This window comes from Podarcis liolepis (assembly GCF_965112155.1).
Source record: "Podarcis liolepis genome assembly, chromosome: 12".
NCBI lineage: Eukaryota > Metazoa > Chordata > Lepidosauria > Squamata > Lacertidae > Podarcis > Podarcis liolepis.
The window spans coordinates 32,463,693-32,491,242 of record NC_139563.1 but is presented as its reverse complement, the minus strand read 5'-3'; the positions used below and the strand labels follow the sequence as shown (position 1 = coordinate 32,491,242).

Here is a 27,550-nt window from a genome sequence, read left to right as displayed (position 1 = left end):
AGATCCTGGCTCTCTCCCCTTGGCTTCCGCACCCTGGCCTGCCAGACTGGGTCCATGGGCGTAGCCAGGATTTATGTTAGCGGGGAGCAATATTTTATTACTTGATCTAGGGGTGGAGGCAGTTGGCCCCCTCCTTGCCTACGCCAGTGGCTGGGTCCCACCCTCCCTTCGATGGCTGTGCCCCCGAGATATAGGGAGTAGCAACCTCCTCCTCGTGGCACCTGCTCATCTGCGCTCTCCCTCCGGCCCAAAGGGGCGGAAGGAGGGACCCTGGCGGGAGCAGCTGCCCCATTGGCCCCCTTTGCCTCGGAGGAGCGGAAGCGGGTCCCCCCTGTCCCTGCCCGGGGCTCCCTCTCAGCCGCAGCTCGCCCTGCCTCCCGATCGCGCCTCGGAGGCTGAGCCGGGGTCAGGGCGAGGGGAGCCGCGGGCGGGCGGGCGGCCGCTGGGCTGGCTGGCGCGCGGAGGCAGCTCGCATGTGGTCAGTGCCGCCGCGCCGCCGCTAAGCCAGCCCCCGGCTCACGTTACACACTCCTGTATTTATAACCTCGGCGAGCCGCTTCCCCCTCGGAGCACTTGCGCGGGACCACCTCCTTTCTGCCGCCGGCGGACCGCGCGCCGATCGGGAGCATCCGATCGAGGCCCCGCTCGGGCGCACAAGCCCTGGATTATTGGCGAGCGCGCAGCGGCGGCGGCGGCGGCATCTGGTGGCTTGCGGGGTGGCTGGCTGGGAGGAGAGCGCAGCGCCCCGGCGCCTCTTGAACCGCGGGCTTCCCTTGGCAGCGGGGCCGCCTTGCGCGCCGCCATGGATCACACGCTTTTCGGCTGCCTGCGCAGCCCGCACCATGCCCCGGGCCAGGGCTTGCACCCTTTCTCGCAGTCGGCGCTCGCCCTGCACGGCCGCTCCGACCACATGTCCTACCCGGAGCTCTCGCCCTCGGCCTCCTCTTGCATCATCGCGGGATACCCCAGCGAGGAGGGCATGTTCGGCAGCCAGCATCACCGCGGGCACCACCATCACCACCACCACCATCACCATCACCAGGCGCAGCAGCAGCAGCAGCAGCAACAACACCAGCCATTGCAGACGAACTGGCACATTCCGCAGATGGCTTCGCCGCCGCCTCCCCCTCCGCCGCCGCCGTCCGCCTCGGCCAGGCACAGCCTGTGCCTGCAGCCCGACTCGGGTGGACCCCCGGAGCTGGGCAGTAGCCCCCCGGGACTGTGCTCGAACTCATCCAGCCTGGGGACCAGCACCCCGACGGGGACGGCGTGCGCTCCGGGAGATTATGGCAGGCAGGCGCTGTCCCCGGTGGAAACCGAGAAGCGCACGGGCAAGCGGAAAAGCGACAGCTCAGGTAAACGGGCCCCTCGTGTCTTTTCTTGGGTGGGTGGGTAGGTGGGTGGGTGCGGGAGTCGAAAAGGGGAAACCCACCCCCGGGTGGATCGGGCTGTTGGCGGAGAAAGTGGCTTCATCTTTGGTGCGCTTCTTTGGTGAGGTTAAGTCACCTTTGGGGAGACGCGGAGAGCGCATGGCATCGCCTTCTAGACCTTTCGTCGCGGGCAGAGATGCATGGACCATCAGGTGGTGGACCATAAAATCGTTGGCCGGCGGGGCGGGGTGGAGAGACTTGCTTCGGAATCTGGCATCTCTGACACCAGGGTTTCCATTCAGTCCTCCTTTCCCCAGATTTTTGTTTCCCTCCTGTTCAGGGTCGCAGGCTGCTGCGCGCTTTTGGAAGAAGCGCCACGAGCAGTCATGGAGCCCGTTTCTCTTTAGGGCTGCCTGATATATAACCGAACCATTGCACAATTGGAGGCAAGTTCTATCCCTGGAAGACGTTTGTAGTTATTCTTTTGGTTGGTTTTATGGATTAAGAGGGTTACACACAAATATGTAAACAGTTTTATGTCTAAAATGAGATTCCTACCTCTGAAAAGCACATAAACTGATAAATTAGACGTACATGTTTCAGATGTTTACAGTACTACTTGTGTAATAGATACAATGTAAATTATATCATACACATAGTGCAACTTCTTCAGGTACAGACTACAAACCGAATAGTATGTATACTATTTAAATACCCACAATAAATGCCACTTTTTATACCGTACATAGTCTTGTATAAAGAGCATAAAGCATTATTTAGAAAGAAATAGAAGTGAATTTCAATTTTGATCAATAACAATGTATAGCAAAAAGTGTAGAATTTCTGCAATTACATTTCAGTTCTTAAGACATTTACTTGAAAGTAAATTCAATATATTTAAATTTAGTGGTATTCTGAGATCAGATGCATTTACATGACAGTTTCATTCACTTCAGAGTTTATTTTATATGTCCTATAGTTTTAAAGCTAAATTTGACATGTGCATTTATCTGGATTGCATATCTTCTACAACAAATTCTGTGATTCTGTAAATTGATTTAAATATGCTACAAAATTCCAAGTGGGAAGCTAGAAATGAAAGATGTCATTCACATAGTAAAACTGCTAAAGGTAAGATGTGCTTGTGCACGAACACACACACACACATGCACACAAAACACACACACAGAGAGAGAGAGAGAGAGAGAGAGAGAGAGAGAGAGAGAGGGGAAGATAAATGAAGCAATGCTTAGAAAGAGAAAGTAATAGGCGTGTTCAGACAGTATGAAAAGTTCACAAGGAAAGCCTTGACCTTGTCTTGTGTTGTTTATAATTGCTAGAATAAGTAGTAGAAACCTCATATTTGAAATTGCCTACATTTTGTAGTTTTCTATCCTTTTTGAGCAATTTTCTGTGCCAATTATTTTACAGTGTTGTAGTTTCTTATTATTTCTATCTTGCGATTTATGGGAAAAAAGGTCTTGTTGATCTGAGAACACTGAATTATCTGCAAACAGAAATTGTATATTTATATAAAGAGTGAGTAATTACATTTTTTCACATGTGTAAGTTGGTAATTTATTATTATTATTTCAAGGAGATATAATTTTTAATTGGCAGAAGAATAAGAAGAAAAACTTCTTACAATGCAAAATGTTAAGAAAACAGCTCATCACAATTCAAGGGAAATATTTATATTTAGCTTTTATTGAAATCCAAAAACTCATATATTTAAAGTTGAGTTGCAGTGAGTAATATTCTGTAATACAAGTAACACAAAGTAAAACACAATCCTAAATGTATTTATAGGAACAGGAATACTGTTTAGGATTACAGCCTTAGATCCATGTCATATCAAACATTACCTAGAAAAAGCAATTTAGTGAAGCTGACTTCCCAGTAATCTGTATAAGATTGCTGGCATAAATTTGACTAAATTATTGAAATTCTTCACTATTATAGACTTCATTATGCAAATGTTGCCTACGGATGGCTTCTGTATATTTCAGAACAGTATATGTAACAAAACATGCTTAACAATCGATGGCAAATACCAATTTTAAATTAGTCCAGTTACATAGTTTTGAACATTTCAAAAGGTTTTTTTGGCAGTATTTTATTCAGTATATGTAAATTATATATTTTTTGTTTTCTGCTTCAAATCGGTGCATCTTTCTGACATAATTGAAATAATGGTTTTTGTGGGGGGTCACTTTCCCATACGAATCGAGATTAGATTTCAAATTGCTATTTCATTTTCCTTGAAACATGAACGCCTATGGATTAATACCTATACATATGTCTATCACGCTTGTATGTTAGAAAAATTTTATGTACAAATAACTAGGGCAATGCCTAAGGTGTAGATTCTAAATAGGCATGAATTAGACCATTGCATTTGTTAGAACCGCTATATCCCAAAGAACTCCGTAGAGTCTTTCCCAAAATGTATCTGCGTGTATTTACAGTGGTGCTGACAATGAACAATTGTAAGTAATTTTCTTCATCTGGCATCACTGTTGTACAAATTTTTATTCCATTAGAAATCCTAGCAGTAGCAAAAGCAATGCAATTTTGTTTTGGTACACTGGTAGTTATAACTTGCAACAGTAGGTACCTTTGCAGAGCAATGAATAGACTTAATTTTTGCCCTTGTCTTGTATCGACTTTCAACAGTTTTAACGGACCTCTGTATTTGACTGATTGCAGTAGCATCACAGGAAACTGTCATCTGTTTCCAACATGATCTGTACATGATATCATGATGGGAAATTCAGTCATCAAAACTAGCAGACAACTGCTGACAGTTCCTCCATGTGTCCGCAGTAGCTCCCTTTTGATAGTATCTTTTGCTGATGTAATATAACCTAGCATGAGAAAAACAACAATCTTTAATCAGTTTAACTTCTTTCCTTTTAAATGATCTGTGCCGTCCATCACTGCACCTCTTTCATATCAAAACCTCTGAATTCAACACTGTAGTGCTGAGCATTTGTGTAATAATTGTGGATATATGTTGCAAACAAATTTAAATTTAAATGCGGGAGTTAATTCACCTATGTTAATGAGGATAACAATGGCCAAATAGAAGCCTTTATTCATTTTATTTAACATTTATTTCTTTGATCTGTCATGCAAAATGAATCCTTATTAAGCCTCAGTGTACCAAATAATTTTCATCTCTAGCTTTCTGTCTACACTTATCTTTATTTCACTGTTGGTTAAAATGTAGTTTATAGTTAGAGATGAATACAAGCAATTCACTATTACAAAGGACTTGCGCTTTATAATCAAGCCAGGCCTGTTTAATTCAGTGGTTCTTGCCTTATAAGTAATAAGATGGAGTCTGAAATGTAAATCATTTTATTATTTATTTTGGACTGCTTCTTGACCCACCTGATAAGCTGCCCTTAGAGCTTCTTAAATATCAGATATTATCAGGGAGACTTGAATGGAAAAATGTAATAAGAAAGCAATTTTATAAGAATATGGAAATACTTTTTTAAAAAGGAAATATTATTTGATAGCATTTTGAATAATAACAGTTACATATTTAAGAAAGTGCATGTTGAAAAAACATTTAAAAAATAAATAAATAAAAGTCTCCAAGTCTGTTCTTATAATTCATTTAATACAGGCAACAAAATTAGGCATTTGCAAACTGTTGAATGCTGTGCCAACTAAGAATTTGAGGAAGGGTGGGCAATATGGAAACAGAAATTATTCTTCAGTAATATTAAATATATTAATCCCAAAAGTAAACAAATGATAACAAGGAAGGCTTATAAAATATCCTCTGCATATTGTAAGTTTTGCTGATCACTTCCATATACCTTGATGCTAGACTTCCCTACATTATTAACTGATGAATAAACACATTTCCTTACTTATTTTCCATTGGCATCAGTAGGATTTGTTCCCCATTATACCTATTTGGGAAAGCTTCTTAATTATTTAAAATAATGATGAAACTATTTTTCCATGTTCATGAACTGTTTTGCAACCCTGAGATCCAAACTTAAACTACCACATGCTATCCTAACCACACAGAATTAGGTATCCTTAAATCCATTGGAATCAATGACTGGTAATTCTGTAATAATCTGTTTAGAACCTGGTACGTACTACTGTTGCACAATTTCAATTAAGTGACCTGGAGTCTTGCATAAACTCCAAACATTGTGCATTTGATGGATTACTTCCAAAATATTTGCAATAATTTCCAAGAAATGCCTTTAAAAATACATGCACCAGCGTACTTATTAAAAATATCACGCATGAGAAAATGATTCGATAAATGCCTGCTAATAGTGTGAATTTTTTGTTGTTTTAATGATTACTCTCCAAAGCATTTTGGTGTATATACACATGCATGCATACACAGCATAACGGATTCATCCGAGTTCTCAAACTTTTCAGCATGCTTCTACAGTACAAGCACAATATATTTACTATGTGTGTTTTTCTTTCAGACAGAGGTAATCTGTTCATTATGCTTGGTTTTTATTATTATTATCAACATATCATTCATCTTGAACAAAAACACTGAATCCTACAGGCCAGGATCCAAAGATACGATATAGGCGCATCTTAAGAGCTAGAATCCGAAGAATAGCACAATTCGTTCTGCGTTCTCATGGGGGACATTGGGCTTGTGTTTCTCAAACATCACCTCCCCATGCCAAATGGCAAACCACTTTTGAAATTAAGGGGACTTTTAAAAGCACATTTTATATGGCACAATGGGTGGTCTGGTGCTCAAAGAAGAAGAAGAAATTAAAATCCCCACATGTCCCAGCCTTTGGCATACCTAAATTAGTTCTTTTAACCCCAGCCAAGGCCATATGTGTGCCCAGTGGTATTTCCCCCCCCACCCCCAGCCCTTTTGAGCAGCAGACTACAACGCCATATTATTACAAGCTGCTTTTGAAAGTTTCCCTGAATTCAAAAGTAGCTTTTCCTGTAGTCTTCGGGGTTGCTTTCCGATGTACATGAGCCCAAAGTAAACTAGTTATCACAATGAAAGAGAGAGGAAGCGATGCTTTACTGCGTTTTGCTGTAGGATTCTAAACAGATATGACTGTATTGCAGATACATCTTGATTCGGGTCAAAACTTTGGCTTAATTAAATTAATCAAATATTTCGCTGATAACATAGTAACTTTAAAACAATTCCTACAAATACAGGGCCAAATACAAATCCTACCATTAGGCAGCTTCTTCAGACAACTGATATTGGGTATCATGAAATGGTAGCAAATTGACTATTATGTGATTTATTGTGTTGTTATTGCCGGGGAGGCTGAAAGGGTGCTTATGGGAGTTTCTGCCTCAAGTACCAAAATAACTTGGTCAACCTTGATGGGGATGGAGAACTTGCTTTCCCACCTGAGGCAGCTAAATGCATTGGGCCAGCCCTGCTAACTCAAATCCAAAATGTGGGATATGGAAATAAGGCCCATTGATTACAGTAGCATTTATTTCTAGTAGCACATTGTATGTGCGGGTATTCTGCTGGGCGTATGGAACTCTGAAACATACAAGGAAGGGATTTCCCATTTAGAATAGAATGAAACACCTATCAGAGTGTGCGCCTCTGTGATAAGTTCGGAGCTCCTGAAAGTGGAAACTGCATGTTTCCTTGAACTTTATATGTATATCGAATGGAGCTCTAGATTAGGATGGACACATTTAGGGTTGGAGTTTCTTTTTGTGAGTCAAAACACAAATAACACAAGTACTTGCTTTTAGAGGCAAAGAATATTACTTTGAATATGCTTATAATTATAGTGCAAGGCTAATAATTATTCTTAATATGAAAATATGAAATGCTATACAGTGGTACCTTGGGTTAAGAACTTAATTCATTCTGGACGTCCGTTCTTAACTTGAAACTGCTCTTAGCCTGAGTTACCACTTTAGCTAATGGGGCCTCCCGCTGCTGCCGTGCCGCCGCCACACGATTTCTGTTCTCACCCTGAAGCAAAATTCTGAACCTGAGGTACTATTTCTCGGTTAGCGGAGTCTGTAACTTGAAGTGTCTGTAACCTGAAGTGTCTGTAACCTGAGGTACCACTGTATTAGTTTAAATTTCTAAGCAAGGCATTTTTATTTACAATATATTTTTCTAATGCTTTTCACGAATATTATAATTACGCATTAGAAGATAACATCATTTTAGTACGAAGTGGTTTTTGAATCAATGTGCAATTCTGTGCTCAGTTATTTTGGAGTAACCTCCATTGAACACAGTGCGATCACACTTGGAACTATGCTGTATGAATGATAAAACCCACTACTTTCCAAAGAACAACTTGAGACATACTCTAGAGCAGTCTTCCTCAACCTGGTACCCTCCAGATTTTGTTAGATGACAACTCCCATCAGCTCCAAGTAGCACAGCCCAGTGATCAGGGATGATGGGAATTGTGGAACCTCAGGTTGAATTAGGCTGTTTGCATGTATACATAGGATTTTTTTAATGTTTAGTTTCAACATCTAACCACCATGTCCCTTGTCTTATAATGTGGTGTAAGAAACTATGATTTTTAAAAAAGCACAGTTCAAAAGCGTATGTGGGTACTAAAAACAAGTTGTGTGCTTTTCTGACTTTTCCCTATGATAAATCAAAACAGCTTTAAAATAATTGAAGTGCATTAAAATACTTTTGGAATTTTAATTTTAAAAATTTGGAGGTTGTGTTCTGAACGCACTTCCTAGAGAATAGCCCTCACTGCATTCCATTGGACTACACCGCTTCCAGATGACTTGTTTATTCAGCATTCTTTGTGATTTATTTACTAGGAGGTTAGATGATGTTGCACCAAAACAAGTGTTATCCCACACTCTCCAATGCATTTCCCCAACACTCCTTATCTCAGAAGGTCTGATCTTTCAGGGGAAAGGATATGTTGTGGAAGACTTCCCGATCCACTATAATTGGGTAAGCTAAATTTGCCAGTATGAAACTGAATCTCCCCTGCAAACAATGACAGTCTGGAAGGATCCTTACTTCTCAGTAAACTTGCGTAAAGATTGTGCTGTATAATCTCATTTGCTTGGAAGAATAGTACATGGATTTCAACTGAACTTAATTTTACAAATCAGGGTAGGAGATAATACATGGCCTGTGCAAACAGTATGAGATTACGTAGTTCAGGATGAGACCATATAAGACAAAGGCAAGTTTTGCTTATGTGTTGACACTTCAAATTACCTTCTGTTTTTATGCATTATAGAATTCGAATGCTTGTCTAGTTTGGGTTTGTCTTGTAGTAAAATTGCCTGTAACTGCCAAGAAGTCCCCATCTTTAATCTGAACTGGCTACTAACACACCCAAGCAAAGTTGCATTGAGACAATTGCACATTTAAGACATAATTAAAGAAAAATGTGTACCTTTACAGTGGTACAGTATAATTTTATATATACTGCTGGTCCAGAATAATTTTGCGTCTATCATTTACAAATTAAATTCCTTTTGTTTTATCTTTACTTCTGTTTATCTGTTGTCATATTGGCAAGCGAAAACAGAACCATAGCAAATTGAGCATTCTTTAATATTTTTAGGGTCAGGACAAATTGCAGTGTTTTTTTTAAAAAATAGAAAATTCCGGGGGGGGGGGGAATCTGCTATATAGGCCAATTTCTAAACATTACAAATAGTTTCCACTGTATTTTAAACATAATGAAAACAATGGATTTTATTTTACCCTGTACTCTTTCCCTCCAACCGTCATATAAAAGCCAGGTTGAACAGTCAACCATAGTAAGCAGCGGCTGCTTAAATGCAACTCTATCCGTTTGCTTTGTGCTCAGAAGAAAATCTTATGCGGATTGCTGCAAATAATGTTAACAACTGCAAATAGGTTGTTGTTTTGAGCAAACCTACTGGCATATGTGAGGTTTGCGCAGAGATCAGGGATTATCCTCAATAGCAGTTGGTGATATAAGGGGAAGAAGAGGGGCAACAGCCACTTCTCCCCACTGACAAGGGCCAGTTTTCTGTACTAGATGAAATACCTATTTCCCTATATACCTATATTTGGGATTTATTATTAATATGGTTCCAAAAAATAAGTCTGATGAAGCTCTTCATTTTTAATATATTTTAATGCAGTAAACTGGCTTAGCCATTCGAAAGCAAGTAAAGTAGGAAAGAGTTTATCTGACTTTCAGCACTGAACCTGGTTGTAGGACTTAGGGGTTCTGTTTGGGTGCAGAAAACGCAGGATGGTCCTTTCCTTCTGCTATTAAACCCAATATTAATAAACAAGTTTATTTTAGATGGAGATCCTGTTGGGATTTCAGCTTTAGTGAACCTGGGATATGCCTTCAGTTTCAGCAACAGGTGGAGAATAGCGGTAGGAGGTGAGGTGAGCCAGGAGAATAAGGGTGGAGAGTTTATTTATTTTCTTTACTGCAGAATATTATTTTAAAACGTGCTAGTATTTATGCAGAGGCAGTAGTACAAAGGCTTTAACTCCAAAGCTTAATGTTTGTATATTCCTAATGAGCGTGTAACCCATGGTTGTTTACAGTAGAAGGGGCCTGTGCCTCCTATCATTCAGTCTGCCAGCATTAAAGCAGCTTTTACAGAAGTTGCAGAACCCCTTTAAAACAGTAGAAGAACAGCAAGGAAACCAAGATATTTGAATTAGTTTCAGTAGCTATCCTTTCCCATTTGGATCTACTCCACTGCAGCTCATGCTGTTTTTTGAGAGACAAAATTAATAATTTGCAAGATTGTTTTAATGGCCTCATTGAAATAACTAAAAATTGGTTGGCATCCATCTATCTGTCTTGGGAAACAATGGAGGAGTGCACCTTTGGGGGTGAAGTCAAACTGTTGGAAGGTTACAGTGCCTGCTGTGGCTGTAGAGACCAGTACAGGAGAAACGTGTTTTATTGTAGCTGGGGCAGATGAAGGTGCCCAGTTGTGCTACTGCAGATGTACCTTGGTGCTTTTTCTCTTTGCGCTGCTCCCAGCAGACATTCCTCCTCTGGTCATTACTATGGAGGCATGACCCAACTGACTTGTCTCTAGGCGCCGCCATTGTCTGCAAGAGATTCTCACATGGCAGGGTTGCCAACCCTCATGTCACGTTTGCAGACATCTTCGTAACATGTCTGCCAGCAGGCCTGGTGCTTGAAGCCAGCTTCCGAAGAACATACTTGGATTCAACTAATACCACCCAGGGAAACTACCCTGGAAGCCAAATAAGCATTAAAAGGAAAAGATTTTGCTAATAAGAAACTTCTTTCTGGTATGACAGGAGGAAAAACTAATGAATGCACATGCAAGGTTGTACCCAAGTAAGTCATAATCAGAGTAGAATCAAGAGGCACGACTAACTTAAGTACACTGAAAATGAATATGAATGAAAATACTATGCACCACCAGATGCTGGTGCTGTTCTTTGCGAGTTATCCACATATTTGTACAGTCCTTTTCTTGACCCCTCAAGAGGTTGTAAAGCAGCCACTAATAATCCCTCCTCCCCAGGTAGATAGTAAATCAGTGGGTCTATAATAATTTTCAGCATTGACAAGAGAACTACAATTTGCACCAGAAATTGAGCCTACCACATCACTCCCTTAAAAGGAGAAAAATTGTGCTGTGTAGCTCATCGTCAACAATGTATTTAAAAATCTCCAAAGTTTGTCATGGAATTGAAATCTAGTAGCTTTCTCTGTGTGTAGACAGGTGGAAACAATGTAGTTATACATCAAGACTTCCATAAAGAAACTTCTTGTTATTCCCAGTATGAGTGAGTATTACAGCAATGTGCATGTGTTAAAATCTAGTAAATAAATGGATGTGCACAATACAGTGGATGTTTCTTCCTCTAAGAAAGACTTTCAAAATAGGCTAAAGTGGTCATGGCATAAAAAGGAATATATGGATAGTTTTTAAAACATCTCTGCTGGGAGCAGGGAGTGAGACCGTTCTTTTCATGTTCTGTTCTCAAAAATACAGGAGATTTTGCCAGGCTCCTCACCTGGTTATGGGCCAGCTTTTGAACCAGTGGATCTACTGCCAGCTCTTTCTTGACCCCATAATGACCTGTTTTGTTGAGTGGGTTGGTGGTTTCTACTGACTTTGCAGATGGTAGCTTCCTGACTGCCTGTGCTTTCAGCAAGTGCAGCAAGGACTTTTATGGCAACAGAACCCTCCTGCAGTAGTGTGGTTTGGGGATTGTTCCCTAAGGCTGCAATCCTGAGTCCAGTTACCTGGGAGAATGGAATAGGTTTTACTTCTCAGTAGACATGGTTACCGTTGTGCTGTAATTATGTTGTCTGCTTGTCTTCAGTTTGAAATTATCAAAGCTGTCCTTCATGGTTTCCATGCTGTGCTTTCTGGAAAAAAGACACTGGAGGATTTTGATTTATAATTGCTCTTTGCTATTGATCTCCTGTAACCAGGGAAACTATAAACACTTTCCTATGTCATGTAAGCAACATATTAAATTAGAAACAACGTTTTTTTAATGTCCTTGATTTCGGCTTTGTGTATCTTAAATAATAAACATAACCTCTCAGTTAAATAGACCTTTGTGTTCTGATATCAAAGGAGTTCTGATATCACAAATGCCTTTGTCTTTTCAATGGACAGAGCAATCCAAAAGAATAGGGAACCAACACATTCCAAACTACATTCAGGAGCAGGGCAACTGGCTGTTGAGCCAACCTGAGCCTGGAGAGGGGAAACAAGCCTTTAAACTAATTTAACTTATGCCATCCTTTTTGCAGTGCAGCTTCCACTGGATTGCTAGGTCATGTGACCAAGCTGAATAGTGTTTGGGATGGGAGTAAGTCTCCCCCTGTTCTATCCTATACGAGACCCCTTTTTGGAGACTTAGCTCAGCCGCCTTCAGCTTACCTGGTTGAGCCCCAGCTGAGCTGACACTTAACAAGATGAAGAGGGCGGCTCAAGACATTTTGCTGCCTGAGGCAAAGGACAAGATGGCGTCCTCCCCCAAGGCCCATACAGAAGACAGTTGGACTGGCAATTTAATCTTAATCCAATACTGGTGAAAGGAAAATATAGCCCACCGCACTTGAGAGCAGCAGGATAGTGTAGGGGGTACAGGCCACATGGCTGTCACAACTTTTCCCCACATGGCAGCTGCCTCACTCTGCCTCATCATAGGGCCAGCCCTGTGGATGAAAGAATTCGGCCTGTATGGCTTTGGCTGAGCCCAGGCTCATCCCAGCTCAGCCAGAAATCTCTCTACAGTGGTACCTCGGGTTACATGCGCTTCAGGTTACAGACGCTTCAGGTTACAGACTCCACTAACCCAGAAATAGTACGTCAGGTTAATAACTTTGCTTCAGGATGAGAACAGAAATCGTGCTCTGGCAGCGCGGTGGCAGCGGGAGGCCCCATTAGCTAAAGTGGTGCTTCAGGTTGAGTACAGTTTCAGGTTAAGAACGGACCTCCAGAATGAATTAAGTACTTAACCCAAGGTACCACTGTATTTCAAACTCCACGCACCCCAGAGGATATTGAGTTTGAATGGCTTCCTAAAATACTAAGAAAAATACAGGAACCCTTTGAAGAGATGGATGATTAAAGATTAGAAGATAGTGGAATTAAGCATAGTAACTCAGCCAAACTGTATTTTTCATAGGTATTAAGAGTCCTGCTGCTCATTCTTTCAGTTGGCAATTCTGAGTGTGTACTAAGGTGGATTTAGTCACAGCAATAAAGCTGGTTTTCCTAGACCATCATTGAATCAAGCTGATAATGGAACCTGTTAAATTTTATTCTGCATATTCTCTATGGTGAGTCACTGCAGCACAGCATGATCACCGCAACAATACTAGCAGTTTGGATACCAAATGCTAAGATTGCCCCGTATAAGATTTCTGTATAAACATACAACAGAAAGCTGGGTGGGGGATATATATGAAAGAAACATGTTCATGTTAATTGAAGCATTTTACGTCTATTAATACGATGCTTCGAACTTTTTAAAAAAGACTGCCGTGTGTGCAAATGAAGAACACTGAAAATTCTGGGATCATAGCAATAATATGACAAAATTTAAATAATAGGATGATTGATCAATGTATTATAATTGTATATTTTTCTTGGGCAAGCAAATGTTTGGCTCTGTAGTTAAGAGTCTTTGCTTTCAGACACTGGGCTGGCTTTGAAGTCAAAATATCCAGGACTAGAGAAATTAGAGTCTTTTGTGTGCATTTTCTGGAAAAGATTACTATGTTCCTGCGAGAAATTGTAAGGCTGCTATACTGAAGGCAGTGGAACTTACTTCTGAGTAAAGATGCAAAGGTCCAGTTAGATTCATTGATAAAAGAGCATACTTTCATAAATGGGCTGCCAGATCATGTAAGTGTCCCATTTGCACAAACAAAAGGAAATAAATTTGCTGGTGCATTATATTTTAAAATAAATGCCAGGTCAATAAATGCTGAACACAACTCATCTGTTTGAAAACTACCGTATTTTTTGCTCTATAAGACTCACTTTTTCCCTCCTAAAAAGTAAGGGGAGATGTGTGTGCATCTTATGGAGCGAATGCAGGCTGTGCAGGTATCCCAGAACCCAGAACAGCAAGAGGGATTGCTGCTTTCACTGCGCAGCGATCCCTCTTGCTGTTCTGGCTTCTGAGATTCAGAATATTTTTTCTTGTTTTCCTCCTCCGAAAACTAGGTGCGTCTTGTGGTCTGGTGCGTTTTATAGAACGAAAAATACGGTAATCTATTTCCCTAAACATATTTACTTGTGAGTAAGTTCTACTGAGATCAATAAATGGCTATAGCATGACATTCCCTTTATCTCTCAGGTGAATGGTGAATCCTGGGTTCCTACATTGTCACAACTTCAGATGTTGTTTGGGGGAAAACACTAAGATAATGTGGAAGTTGTCGTTGTGAGTGTGCTGTGTAAAATATAAATATTCTCTCCTTTCATATCTTATTATTTTTGAATTTATTAATACTCTATTAAAACTTTAATAGAAGCTGCGGGTTTACGTAGCCCTAAGTAAATTGGTTTTAATTTGGAGTATTTGAACAGGTGGACTAATTAGCAAGTGGATGCAAATTGCAATGATCCCATATAACACTATATTTTCATGTATTTTAATCTTATGTTAATTATGATTCACACCCCCACCACTAGTCAAGCACAGCATTTGCTAACAAAAAACAAAAATATTTTCTCAGTTATTGAACTACGGCAATAAAAACAAAGAGTGCTTTGTCAGTGAACACTCTCTTCGTGCTGCCAGTTGAAATTCCTGAAACTGCCTTCAAAGGCAAACCCGGGTAGAGGCATTGCAGTAATTTAACTAGAAAAAAGGGGAGTGATGAGATCTCAAGGGTGCACAAAAATAAAGATTTTATTGGTCCAACATGGTTTGAAATATGTACCACTGTTCTCTAGTGAGTTATGTAATCAAATCATTTGGTACTGAGCACCCCAAAGGGGGGGGGAGTCACCTGCTTTTTAAGTCCTCCTGAAAAAAGTGTATATCAAAACATGTTGGGCCAACAAAAACCTTTGTTTTTGTGTACCGTTGAGATCTCCTCTCCTTCCCCCTGCTCCTCTTTTCCTATTATTGGTGCCTTCCTTCTTCTGGTTTCCCTTTACAGTAATATTACCTGGAAGAGACTAGGACATGAATAATCAGACACTGCCTCGGTCATTCACAGTTAAATTACTGTAATGTGTTCTGCCCTGGGCTACCTTAGAAGACAATCCAGAAATTTCAGTTGGTTCAAAGTTTGAACACCAGGATATTTACTGGAGGCAGCAGAGTGCATCATATTTATTATCTACAGTTGGTTTCTGTATTCAGATCAATTTTCCTTTTTTAACTATTAAGGCCCTAAATGGCATAGTACCTTAAAAACGACCCTCCTCATATGATCCAGCTTGTGTACTTTAATCTGCCTCTAGCTAGGGAAGGGGGAGGAATTCAATTCAGTTCTCATTTAAAGGCAAACCTATTGAACCTGCACTCCTAGAAATAACCAAATCAAAACACAGTCAACCTTCAAAATTTGAACTTCTATGAATTTTGCAGTGCAGATCTGCAGCCAAGTAATGTGTACATATACACGTACATGCTTACGTAAAGTGTGCGCATGAAATGCATATACAGTATTAGTGAAGATAGCATTCAAAAATGTGTTAGGGGAACTTTCTTGGCAAAATGTGTACATTAGGCAAAGTTACATGCAAATATATATATCTGTTGATTAGGAGAAATTCACACCAGAATGCTGATGAATTTTAAAAAGAAAAATAGCAAATTTCTGTGGAAATGTGTGTAACTGAATTTAATACTGGAAAATTGGAGAACTGAAATTGACAGATCCAATAATCCCTAGCACTAATGAATGTCTTAGGTGGGGTGCCACTGATCACCACACCCCTGTTTGGTCATACCACTGCAGCTTACCCAGAGGCAGAGGTGAAGCAAGGTCATGGAGGTCCAAAGGCACTACTAGTTAAGCTAATCCTCTGCTCCTGACCATGTGTTTCCATTATACCAACCTTCCTACTGCCATGACTCCCTACTTTACCTCCTGGTAAGCAGCAGCAATGTAACTGACTGGAGATGAGGTGAACAGTGGCATCCCATCAAACCATTCGCTGCTGCCTCTGGGGCCCTTCTCCCGGCACCCTTGCTGTTTGATACATGATGAGTAGGTATAAGAGAGAACCTTTTGTATTGTGGTGCCCAGAATGTAGAACAGCCTTCCCAAAATGATTTCTCGGATTTTATGGTTGAAGGGCCATGAAAACAATTCCCAGCAAGTCCCCCCCCCCCCCGCAGCTATTTGATAGCTGTTGCTATCATTGCAGTTATTTTTATTCTTATTTTACAAGTTTATTGGATTCTTAGCCACCTTGATTAGCATAGCATTTTGGAAGGGGGCAGTAAATTCAGGCATTTCTGTTCTGTTTCCCCACTGTCTCTCTCTCACTCTCTCTCCTGTGTTGGCATGGCTTATCTGAAAGATTCTTCACTTTTGGCTGGTCTATAAGAAGAAGCATAGAAGCCATAGAAGTTTGACTTGACACTATATAAACCTATTTAAGATTCGGTTTGTTCTCCTTAGTTTGACATAAGTAATTATGGGGTTATCCCAACAGTAAATTTTATTAACGTAACTTATAAGATGGTCTGACTCTGTTTCTCATGAGAGCTAGTGCAGTAGTCCAATGGGGACAAAGTCATAAGAGGACAATGGACTTGCTTGGTAGCCACAGGCCAGTTGTTGACTCAGCCTCAATCCTTCATCTGTAAAGAAGAAATGACAATCTCAGTTAACTGGGGGAATTGCATGCAGGCTGCACAGAGTTGTTGAAACACACAAACTGAAGCCCACTACAAAATGAGACATTATGTTATGCTCCACTGCCTAATTTCTCCCCCATATGAACCTGTTTGGGCCCAAAGGTCAGCTATAGAAGCCGTGCTTGATATTACTGTAAGATCAGTCACATTAGAAACATGGGAAGAAGCTGCTTCATACAGAGTCAGACCATTGGCCCATCTAGCTCAGTATTGTCTATGTTGACTGGCAGCAGTTATAGAGGATTTCAGACTGGCACCTGGTCCCTGCCCTCCTATCTGTAGTTTCCTGGAATTAAACCAGAGATCTTTTGCATGCAAAGGAAGGACATGCACTCTGACTGACACCTCCTCTTCTATTTGATCTGGAAGTCACCGTCTTCCTTTTTGCTTTATTGCTTAATTGTGACTATCCACTCACTCACAGTTTGAGAATTGCTTTCTTAGAAAGCATGCTGGAAATAAACTCAGAAAGGTCAGCATAGTTTTTCATTAAAATAGCCATAATTAAAATAGGACTGCAAGGAACTGCCTGCCAACCTGAGTATAGTTAGACTGCTCAAACCCCACTGGTATAAATGGCATCCTCTAAAGCTGATTATAGTTTTAGCTTGATGATGCCTCATTAATTTTCATTGCGTTGCACAATACAGAGGAAAAAATCAGCATGTCTCCCAAGTTTTAGCAGACTACCGTAGACTTCAGGTGATGTCCACTCAGAATGTAGCCTGGGAATAATTTCTTTATTAGAAATAGAAGGACAAGAATGTTCTGCATAAAATGAAGCTTCAATATAAATAGAGAGAAAATCTCCTGTGTTAGAAGCATTTCCGCCCCGGTATTATTTCCCCCCCTGTATTATTTTTTCCCCTGTACTATTTAACTGTCTGGCCCTATTAAAGAAGTGGGGCACTGATTTGGATATCCCTTAAGCTTTATATATCAACATTGCAAGCCATTTTGTTGCAGTACACTGTTTCAAAATCTGTTTAAATGAACTGCATTATATGGCTAGGAATTAACAATTGCTCAACGTGCTTACTGAGAAAAAATATTTAGAATTGTACACTTATATGTAGTGATGGGAAAACTGACACATTTCAGCTCAGAATAGGCTCAGCATAGCTAAGCTAACACATTTAACAAAGTAATAATAAGAAAATAAATTATTTTATTTCCAAGCCTCCTCATGCTATCATGAACATTGATGCATAGGTAGCTCCTCCCAGAATCCCCCATGGCCCTTTGCAGATCTTCCCTTCCTCCAAAGCTTTCCCAATAGCAGCGGTTGGACATAGAAGTGACGAGCTCTGGATGAATGCAGCATTCCCCCCCCCCCCCCCTGAAAGGGATGCATTTGCAGTCTTGAGGTGGTAAAAAAGGAATCACTTATTCCCAACTATTGAAAATAGTGTGCATCATAGAGGTACCACTAGATAAGATTCCTGCCAGGGTTTGTGCATGCATGTGCATACGTGCTAAGTACCTTTAAAGTTGGGGCGTGTGTGTGTGTGTGTGTGTGTGAGAGAGAGAGAGAGAGAGAGAGAGAGAGAGATGAAAAGGATTTCATTTCCTCCCTGTGGTTTTGTGAATGGATTTGAATGAGCAGACTGGTGTTCTGCACAGTTGACACCATAAGACACAGAAACTACTGTATTTTTCACTCTATAAGATGCACCAGACCACAAGACGCACCTAGTTTTTGGAGGAGGAAAACAAGAAAAAAAATATTCTGAATTTCAGAAGCCAGAACAGCAAGAGGGATCGCTGCACAGTGAAAGCAGCAATCCCTCTTGCTGTTCTGGCTTCTGGGATAGCTGCGCAGCCTGCATTTGCTCCATAAGATGCACACACATTTTCCCTTACTTTTTAGGAGGGAAAAAGTGAGTCTTATAGAGCAAAAAACATGGTAAATACAAAGCTGACTTGACAGGAGTGGATGTGAGGGTATGTGACACAAAGACAGAAGGCTTTGCTTGTCTAGAATTTCCAAGCAAGTTCCACTAGTAGTACTATCAATGAGCACAGAACATGGAAGAACAAGGTCAACATTGCTTCAGCATTCCTTCCTGAAAGCACTGCAATTGGGAAATCCTGGTAAAGAAAACATTCACTCTGATTAGAAACTACACCTACCACTCAAAATTCCCTTCTCTCCACTCTGGTGTTTTTCTTGCATGGCATGTTTCGGGAGATGTTTCAGTTTTGCAGCTGTACTGTAGCCACTGTTTTCATAAATACCACAATTTCTGAAATTCCCTCAATCACTAAATCAGAGGTCCCCGCTTCAGTTCAGGGAGCTGCTTCATCTCAGACAGACCCTGAATCTGTCCAAAGCTGCCTGCTGTAGTTTGGGATTCATCTGAATCATATGCACAGCCCCAGTGGCGTAGCGTGGGTTGTCAGCACCCGGGGCAAGGCAAGTAATTTGCGCCCCCTAACCCGTGGATTTGCGCCCCCTAACCCGTGGATTTGCGCCCCCTAACCCTAACCCCCAGATGTTGCGCCCGGTGCGGCCGGCCCCCCTGCACCCCCACGCTACGCCACTGCACAGCCCTATTGTCTGCTGCGAGGCAGAGGTGTATTTGTGGTGTCTGGCCACCCCTGGGCAGAAGAGATCTGTGTCCCTACAAAGAGAAACTATTTAAATAGATGAGACTGAATCCTGCAGACCCTGAATCATAGGTCCGCATCTTCCCACTAGGTGGGGCGGGTTGGGAGAACCCCATACATATCATAATCCCTCACACACTCAACACCATTCAGGACAGTCTCTCCCTCCCTACACTTTTGTTTTAACTGCTTCTTCTACCCCACCCTCCCAAAATGGGGAGGGAAGAAGCAGAAGCAGCAAAGTTCCCATCTGGATCCCAGGAAATGCCTCCTCTTCCACTAATAGCTTTTCTGAATAAGGATGATCTGGGCTGACTTCTCCCTGTGTACAGCCATTGACGGAAAGACATGTGCGGCCTTTGGAGGAGTTCCTGCACCCTTAGCCCACAGCAGTGGTGTCACTCATTGTTGGGGATTTAGAGCAGCCCAGTTAGTCTAGCTCATTTCAAAGAAATTTGTGGGTATCGGGGCTCATATTTAGCCTAATAACATTTCCCCAACATCACTTTTTGGGACGCGGGTGGCACTGTGGTCTAAACCACTGAGCCTAGGGCTTGCTGATCAGAATGTCGGTGGTTCAAATCCCCGTGATGGGGTGAGCTCCCGTTGCTCGGTCCCAGCTCCTGCCAACCTAGCAGTTCAAAAGCACATCAAAGTGCAAGTAGATAAATAGGTACCGCTCCAGCAGGAAGGTAAACGACATTTCCGTGCACTCCTCTGGTTTCACCAGAAGCAGCTTAGTTATGCTGGCCACATGACCTGGAAAAACTGTCTGCGGGCAAACGTCGGCTCCCTCGGCCTATAGAGCGAGATGAGCGCCGCAACCCCAGAGTTGTTCACAACTGGACTTAACTGTCAGAGGTCCTTTACCTTTTTTTACATCACTTTTTTGTTATAAAACCAAAAAGCTTAAGAGTCCAGTCCCCCTGCCGCTGTTGCAAATGCCACCCATCAACTTTGCCATCCCTGGGCAATTGCCCCATTAATACATTTCGGCTGCAGGAGTGGCTAAAATGATTCAGCCTGAGGGCCAACCCATCTACCCATGGCCAACCCCCTGGGGCTGCATATGAGTGGTAGATGTGACTAAAATGGTGTGTGTGGCCATACCACATCCTTGCATACATGTGCACACACAGGACAACCCCCTTCCTTCTCAGCTAATATTTTTCTAAACCACTTTGAGGGGTTTTTTAAATAATCAAGTGGTTTATAAATGGTATGAAATAAATGAATAAAATAAATAATCTGTACAGATCAGCTGAGGAGGCGAGTTAGTGCTCCTCTCTGCTCATCAAACGATCAATATGATGATTAAGGAGATGGTGATTTGCATCCCGATAAGATTTCTGGGCTTTGCCTACCTCCGCACTGTGTCTACTTCATTATTGTTTTCTTTTTGCCACCACTGCCGAAATTGGTAGTGTCTAGGATATTTGCAGATAAGACCTATGTGCCTAATATGGAGGCCACCCAGAGTGGCTGGGGAGGCCCAGCCAGATGGGAGGGGTACAAATAATAAATTATTATTATTATTATTATTATTATTATTATTATTATTATTATTACCAGATCCTGTACATTTTTATATTCAGAAGTAAATTCTGTAGTTTAATGGTTTTGATTGGGCTAGAAATCCATTAATTTCAATATAATTTAGGCATGCCTAATTTTATCTGGATTGCCCAGAAGTCAGTCCAGAGTTACACATGATTGTACTTCAATGATTTCAATGGGACTTAAGTGGCCAATTTGTTTAGGATCAGGGTATTAAGAGTCTCAGCTCTGAAGACTGTAGCTGAAATGAGAATTAGATCATATGAGTTATACATTGGCTAGTCTATTGCTAGTCCCTAGAGGACTTTTTTCCATCTCACAAAAACCGGCCACACTGTTTGGCACAAACTAAAGACTCAGCTCAAGAGGCTTCTGTTCCAGGACAGAAATAGCAGGCAGAAATGAGTGTCAGAATTGAGATGCATTTCCACAGTTCTTTGGAGACATTTTTACAACTTTTTGTCTGAGCTACACCTGGCTCTAGCCAGGAATAAATCACCTAATTTTTATGAATGCTAAATTAATCTTACTTATAAAAAGCCAAACTTTTGTGAAGTAAAATAATAATCTTACGGGGATCAGCCTACGATAGTAAATCAAGGCATTATCCAAAGACAATAAAAGGATTTCACAGATGTTTAAGGTCTGCACTGATTTCTTGTAGGCACCTTGTCCATATGAAAGGGACTTAAGCAAGGGAGGCACTCAAGTATAGCTTTATTCAGACCAGACATGTCTTGGGTGATAGTTGATTTACTGCCAGGTCACTTGTGAATCTTATCAACCATCTCATCTCTTGCCTGTTATCTTAATTCTGTATGCTATAAAAAGATTGCTTCCAGTGGAGATGATTTCACACAAGGGCTGTTCTACCCTGACTAAGCAAGGGCAGCTGCTGCTAAGGATAGAAAAAGACAATTGCATTAAAACATAACCCGTAGTTGTTGCTGCTGTGCTGTTGAGGATGGGTTTGTGCTGGGTGAAGGCAGCTCATCCCCCTTTCTCTTCTTCAGAAGTAAGAAGCAAGGGCAAGGTAAATCTTCTTTGTCCCCCTGCCGTTTGTTCAAGGGAGCTAATTCCTTTCCTTGGGATTACAAAAAGAAAAGAAAAAAACAGGATTGGTGGACTCGCAACATCCACACAAATGTATGCTTCATTGTTAAGAAGAAGGAATAAGAGGCGATAAGAGAAAACATCAGACTCTGTTCTAGACAGACCGTCCCCTAGACTGTCTATTTCAGACTCAGTCCACTCCTATGATTGGCCTGGTCAATCTGAAAGCCCTGACTTAGATAGAGGAGTTTAATAAGCAAAGCCAAAAGTATATCTCTAGATTGACTCACTAACTGGATCTCCTCTGCTTCTCATATCCAGCTAAAGTTCTCGCTCCTGTCTCTAACATTTGTATGTGGGGGGGGGGAGGGGAGGGGGTGCAGCATTCCTTCAAAAAAGCAAAAAACAAATGAAAACCCCACCCTGTTTTCATTGATGAAATATTTGGTATTGAGTGTGTGACTTCCTCTATGGTTTTCTAGCCAATTTCCTAACATTTTTCTTCCAAGTGCACACTAAAAAGACCTTGCCTTAAATTTGAGGATAACTTGATATGTAATAGCAATAGCTTATAGTATGTTTGAAGTTCTCAAACTTAATGGCAATGAACTGTACAAATAAACATGAGATCAATGAACCGCACGACACATGACAAACTGCTCTGCCGTGTATATTGTGTAGCATGTTGCTCAGGAGATACTTCTAAATGCATGATTACTTTCAGATCACATAATAAGCTGCATATGATTTTCTCACAGTGTTTTAATTTTTTAAAAGTTACATTGTACTTTTTTTTTTTGAGACATTCAAACACCCCCCCTCCCAAGAGCTTCATATGCTCCCCTGGTTGAAAAACACTGCTTTCAAATCTGTACCCTGCTAAAAAATAGGACTTTGGGGCTTTATTGTAGTCTTCTGCACCACAGTCATACTGAAATTAGCCATTCCTCATCCACTCTGCCATCACTGTTTAAAAATAATCAGGCAACTAAGCAGACAACAGCAACAACAAAGCCCTGCCACATACTCACAGCTTTAAAGCAAATGAGCAAATAAGTAAAGGCACATCATGAAAAATCTAATGCATAATTCACTAGGAAGTTTGTCAGATATTGTCATGAATGACATTTGTTCAAGCCCACTGATTTTAACAGGTTACCAAATCCCTCTCATAAATAATGCTCTTAGGCTCCTTCTACTTTTCAAACATGGTAGACAGAAACACCATTTTAAAAGGGCTCATGGGGACAGAAGTTTGTTTATAAAGAGGAACTGCACTGTGATTTTTACAGGTGCGGTTCAGTGTTGCTCAGGTATGTAACTTTTGTTACTGTTACTTTGCCTTCATGCTAATATTTGTTGTCAGAATAGTTAGCTTCTCGAACCCAGGATGTTATCTTTAAGCACATATAGATGATAAAAACAATCTGCCAGTCCCTTGTCTTGTCATCAATGTATAGAAGTTTGTAATATTTATTTATGCAGTTATTTATTTTAATAACTTTCTAGCCTGGAGAGTGAATTCCAAAGTTCTTAAGCCACCACTGAAACTTTCTTACTGGTGCACCTGAGGTTAGGGCCTCAGACACTGACCTTAAAGTTTTGGAGGGCTTATATGGGTAGATGGTGCTTCAGATAACTTGGTCTGAATTCCTGTCGGGATTTATAAGTCAAAACCAGTCCCTTAAATTGAGCCTGGAAATGAAGAAGGAGCCAGTCCCTTCACATTCATGTGACAATCTGCTACTAATGACTCCTGCATACTTAACATTATGGTATCTTTTCATTTTCATATATTTTATGGCTTCCCATTTCCCCATATTTTAAAAGATCATCACATGTACTTCCAAAGTATCAGAGCTCCAGATGACCCTTATTTTAAATGCTGCAACTATATTATCCCTTATTTTTCACATTTTGATCTTAGCAGACTTTTCCCTGGCCTCGTAGCTATGGCATTTTTCTTGTGTGTTGATTTTCAGTCTACCCAACCTCCTACTTTCTTATCCTGTTATTTGCCAAGTAAGGTGGGTTTAGACTTTTTATACCAGTCTATACACCTCTTAAATACTTATTTTGGAAGGCTTGTAATTGTCTGTGCCTATGTACTTATTGAACTTGCTGTCTACTAATAGGCAAGAACTAGTAAATGTAAAGAAATATCTGAAAGGACACGCTGTTGAACTAATATTTTTATTCACCTCGGCGTATTAAATAATTGAGAAGCTAGAAGGAGCTGGCAGAAAAAAATGAAGGTACATTGGAAAATGAGCAAGTAGCCTAAATATTCAGGTTCTTATGGATGGAAAAGATCTCTGCCAGGTTTACAAACATTTCAGTTCCGCCATTTGCGCAGTTCCTCATTTTAAGATTCAGAAACCAGTTAAGTAGAAGTATTAGAATTGCAATTCACTAGTTATGCTTTTGCTCCATTCTGCAACTGAAGTAGTAGTTAGAATTGATAACTAGGGTCACAGAACAAACATATGAGTTGGACTTTGCCTTGCACTAGTGCATTAGCCACTGTTGGGAAACTTGCTAGTATAGGCTGCTAGCAGTCTCTGGCACTCTATCCTAAGGGCTGCCAATGTTGTCACGACACTGCTACATTGAATTTTCATAGTAAGGGAATAAGATAGAAATGGAGGGTTTTAATATGAAAGTATAGTCAAGCTAAGTATGCTGCAAATAGAAGATATTTGTTGTGACACAAAAGCTTGCCAAGTGGGGTGGAGCCATGCAGCTCAAAGCTAAACAGAGCATTTTTCATAAGCATTCTTTCCAGGTTAGTCTTCTGCAACTCAAAATGTAATGACAGAATCACTCCAAAACCCTGTTGGGAAGCCCCATCCCCTTTCTTAGCAAAAGTGCTGTAAATGGAAGTGTTGTCCTGGCCACATCCTGACCTAGCTCAGTTAAGAAGTGGTTCTAATGTAGCATGAGTAATTTCTGAAAGTCTACCCAATAAGAAATACATGAAAAATGTTTTGTCTGTCTTGGAGTGTTCCTAATCCATGTGCTTGGATAGTTGGTAGGAATTGTTCTAATTTAGTTAACCCTATCTATAGATGTGATGCAGGATTTCCAGCAGACCTAGCGTAGGCGACCAGTTTTGCAGTTGTTTGGTTGATAAGGCATACATCAAAACAAAATTAATCTAAATCAAAGATTATTTCACTCTGTAATTTCTTCTAGGGGGGAAGAGCTGCCGGTACTACGTGCCCTTGAGTATGCCCCAGGGGAAAAACACTTATTTCACTTATTGGTTTTCATTGCCTGGTCCAAACAACATCTTCATATTTAGTGAAAACTAGCAGTTTTGGGCCAGGTGCAGTGAAGCCTTGGATAGTGTGGCCAAGCCAGGGGAAGCTGCAATAAACACAGTACAACCATTTTGGGATTAAGCAGGTTTATTGGCGCAGGCATTGGGTGTGTATCTTGTATCAATCAGCCTGTCTGCTGCTTGATTATTTAGCATCATTACCTAGAGTTAAGGATCGTCCTATGACGTACATTAGATTGGGGTGACCCTTCCAAAATAACCATTTTGGAAGGGTCATGGCCCATCAGCCGGCATCTGGACAGAAGCACCTTGCCCTGGATCCCTTTAACAGGATACCCTGATTCTTTGGATTCTTTGGCTCCCAACACATACATCCCCCATCCACCCTTGACTAAGGATCCATCTCAGTGCCTTAACTGCCATCAAGTTGTGATAGCTATGAAGTAGGCAAAGCCCCCAGATAGGCCTACTTTGTCTGGAGGCAAATTCCTCTCTGGCCCCGAATACAGCAACCAAATACTTCCAGAGCAAAGTCTTACGCGAGGCCTGTTTGCGTACCCACAGGGAGCCCCTACAACATAACCTGTAGCGTAGATGCTAGTGCCAGCTGTGGCTGAGTCCTGGGCATGGCTGACTTTTACAGCTTGGGAGCAGAACAGAGGGAAGACGTTTCCTTTGGTCCACTCCTTAAACTACTCCCCCTAGCTCGCCTACAATTGGCTGCAGCCACAGCCAATGAAATGGAAGAGGAATCGATAGCCTCCCCTGTGCCGAACCGCAGCCACTGCTCCCCTTCAGCTGGTGGTAAGTGGTCCTTGCCAAATAGAGGAGACCTGGCAGTTGCTTCTGTAACTTCTTTGGCTTTTTCCAAGTGATAGAACTATTGGAATATTCATGCTGTTCTCCTTGGAGTGCTGTAATAATAAGGTCCTAAATAAAACATTCTTTAAAGTGTAGATTTTCTTCACTCTGCCATTTGTACGCATAGAATGCGCTGTCCCCTTTTAATAGGCCTTTGCCCATTTAACGCCTCAAAACTGCTGACAGCTCTGGTCTTTGCTTTCTGCGGTCTAAATTTGATCAGCTATGTTGTACAATTTATCTTGGCTCTCAAAGAGGTTTCATATTAATTTTCACGCTTTATTGCTCCTATGTAATATTCTCCACTGTCTGGTTCTCTAGCTATAGGAACTACTGATACACATGCCATATTCGAAAGGGTCTATTTAGCCAACAATTAAGGATCTGTGTGTGTGCCTTAAGAAAAATCTGAGCATCTAGTTGTTTCCCTTATCGCCTGAAATGATCCCAATATGTTTGCTTTTTTTGCCAGATCACATATTGTTTGCTATTTAGTTAATTAATAATAATAATAATAATAATAATAATAATAATAATAATAATAATAATAATTCCATACACCTCTCAAGCAATTCACAAAATGCAATAAAAACAGCCTTTAAAAAGTTGAAAAGACCGCAGAAAATAGCAGATTACAAAAATAATAGTGAAGAGATGCCCGTAGCAGAGACCTAGTCATCCAGCTGGGAAGAGGGGTTTTTTGCTTCAAATGCACAGGTTCTGAACTGCTAGCTTGATTTTTCAGCATATGGGATACTGCATTTTTATAGAGTTCTGAAAAACTGAAAAATTTACTATATGAATGAGAAGAGAGGGAAAGGCTGAATTTCAGAGATATAGAACACCAACTTTTACTGCGAGTTGCTATTAGTGTGGTTAGAATCCAGACTGTGCAGGATGGTGTGTTTGTGTGTGTGATGTCCGCATAACCAATAAATCTGTCATCACCTACTGGCCTCCATTTCCTTTGAAATAAACAAATCACTACGAGACTCTTTGAAGCAGCAGACTTCCAGGAAACACAAAAGTCACTTTTGCTTCTTCCATTGAGATAAAATAGTCAGTAAGTGGAAATGAGCTGCAGCTGAAGGAGTCCGAGGGTTCCTCGCACCTGCTGGAAAGTACAGTAGGTTTCCACACAGCAGGAATTCAAACAAACCTCAGATCATTGCATTTGGCGAAAGTGAACTTGCCTAGCCAAAGGAATGAATTGTAGAGCTTTCAAAACGACTAAAATAAAGCCAATTCCATAGGACCATAGGAAATGTGAAAATGGAAAGGAATCCAAAAGGAAACCCAGCTAGGTCTGTCACTTCCATTGAGCTGGCTGCTCTTTTCTTTACACTGTATCAGAGCCTTCGCATTTATTTCAGTATCAGACTTATTGGAACAGTCCACAATTTTCTCTGCATAATGATAATAATGTGTTGGCAGTTCTCTAGGTACCTTCACATGCCCATTGGTGCTCTGCATGTTTGG

General features: G+C 41.1%; 1 protein-coding gene across 1 annotated transcript in view; it reads left to right on the top strand.

Moving 5' to 3' along the window:
- The first annotated feature begins 220 nt into the window (after positions 1–220).
- MEOX2 (mesenchyme homeobox 2) overlaps positions 221–27,550 on the top strand; it is a 63,366-nt gene continuing 36,036 nt past the window's right edge. Inside the window, exon 1 of the mRNA XM_083468520.1 lies at positions 221–1,355. Within this exon, the coding sequence (XP_083324646.1) occupies positions 803–1,355 (553 nt within the window). The 5' untranslated portion in view covers positions 221–802. The remainder of the gene's footprint in view (positions 1,356–27,550) is intronic.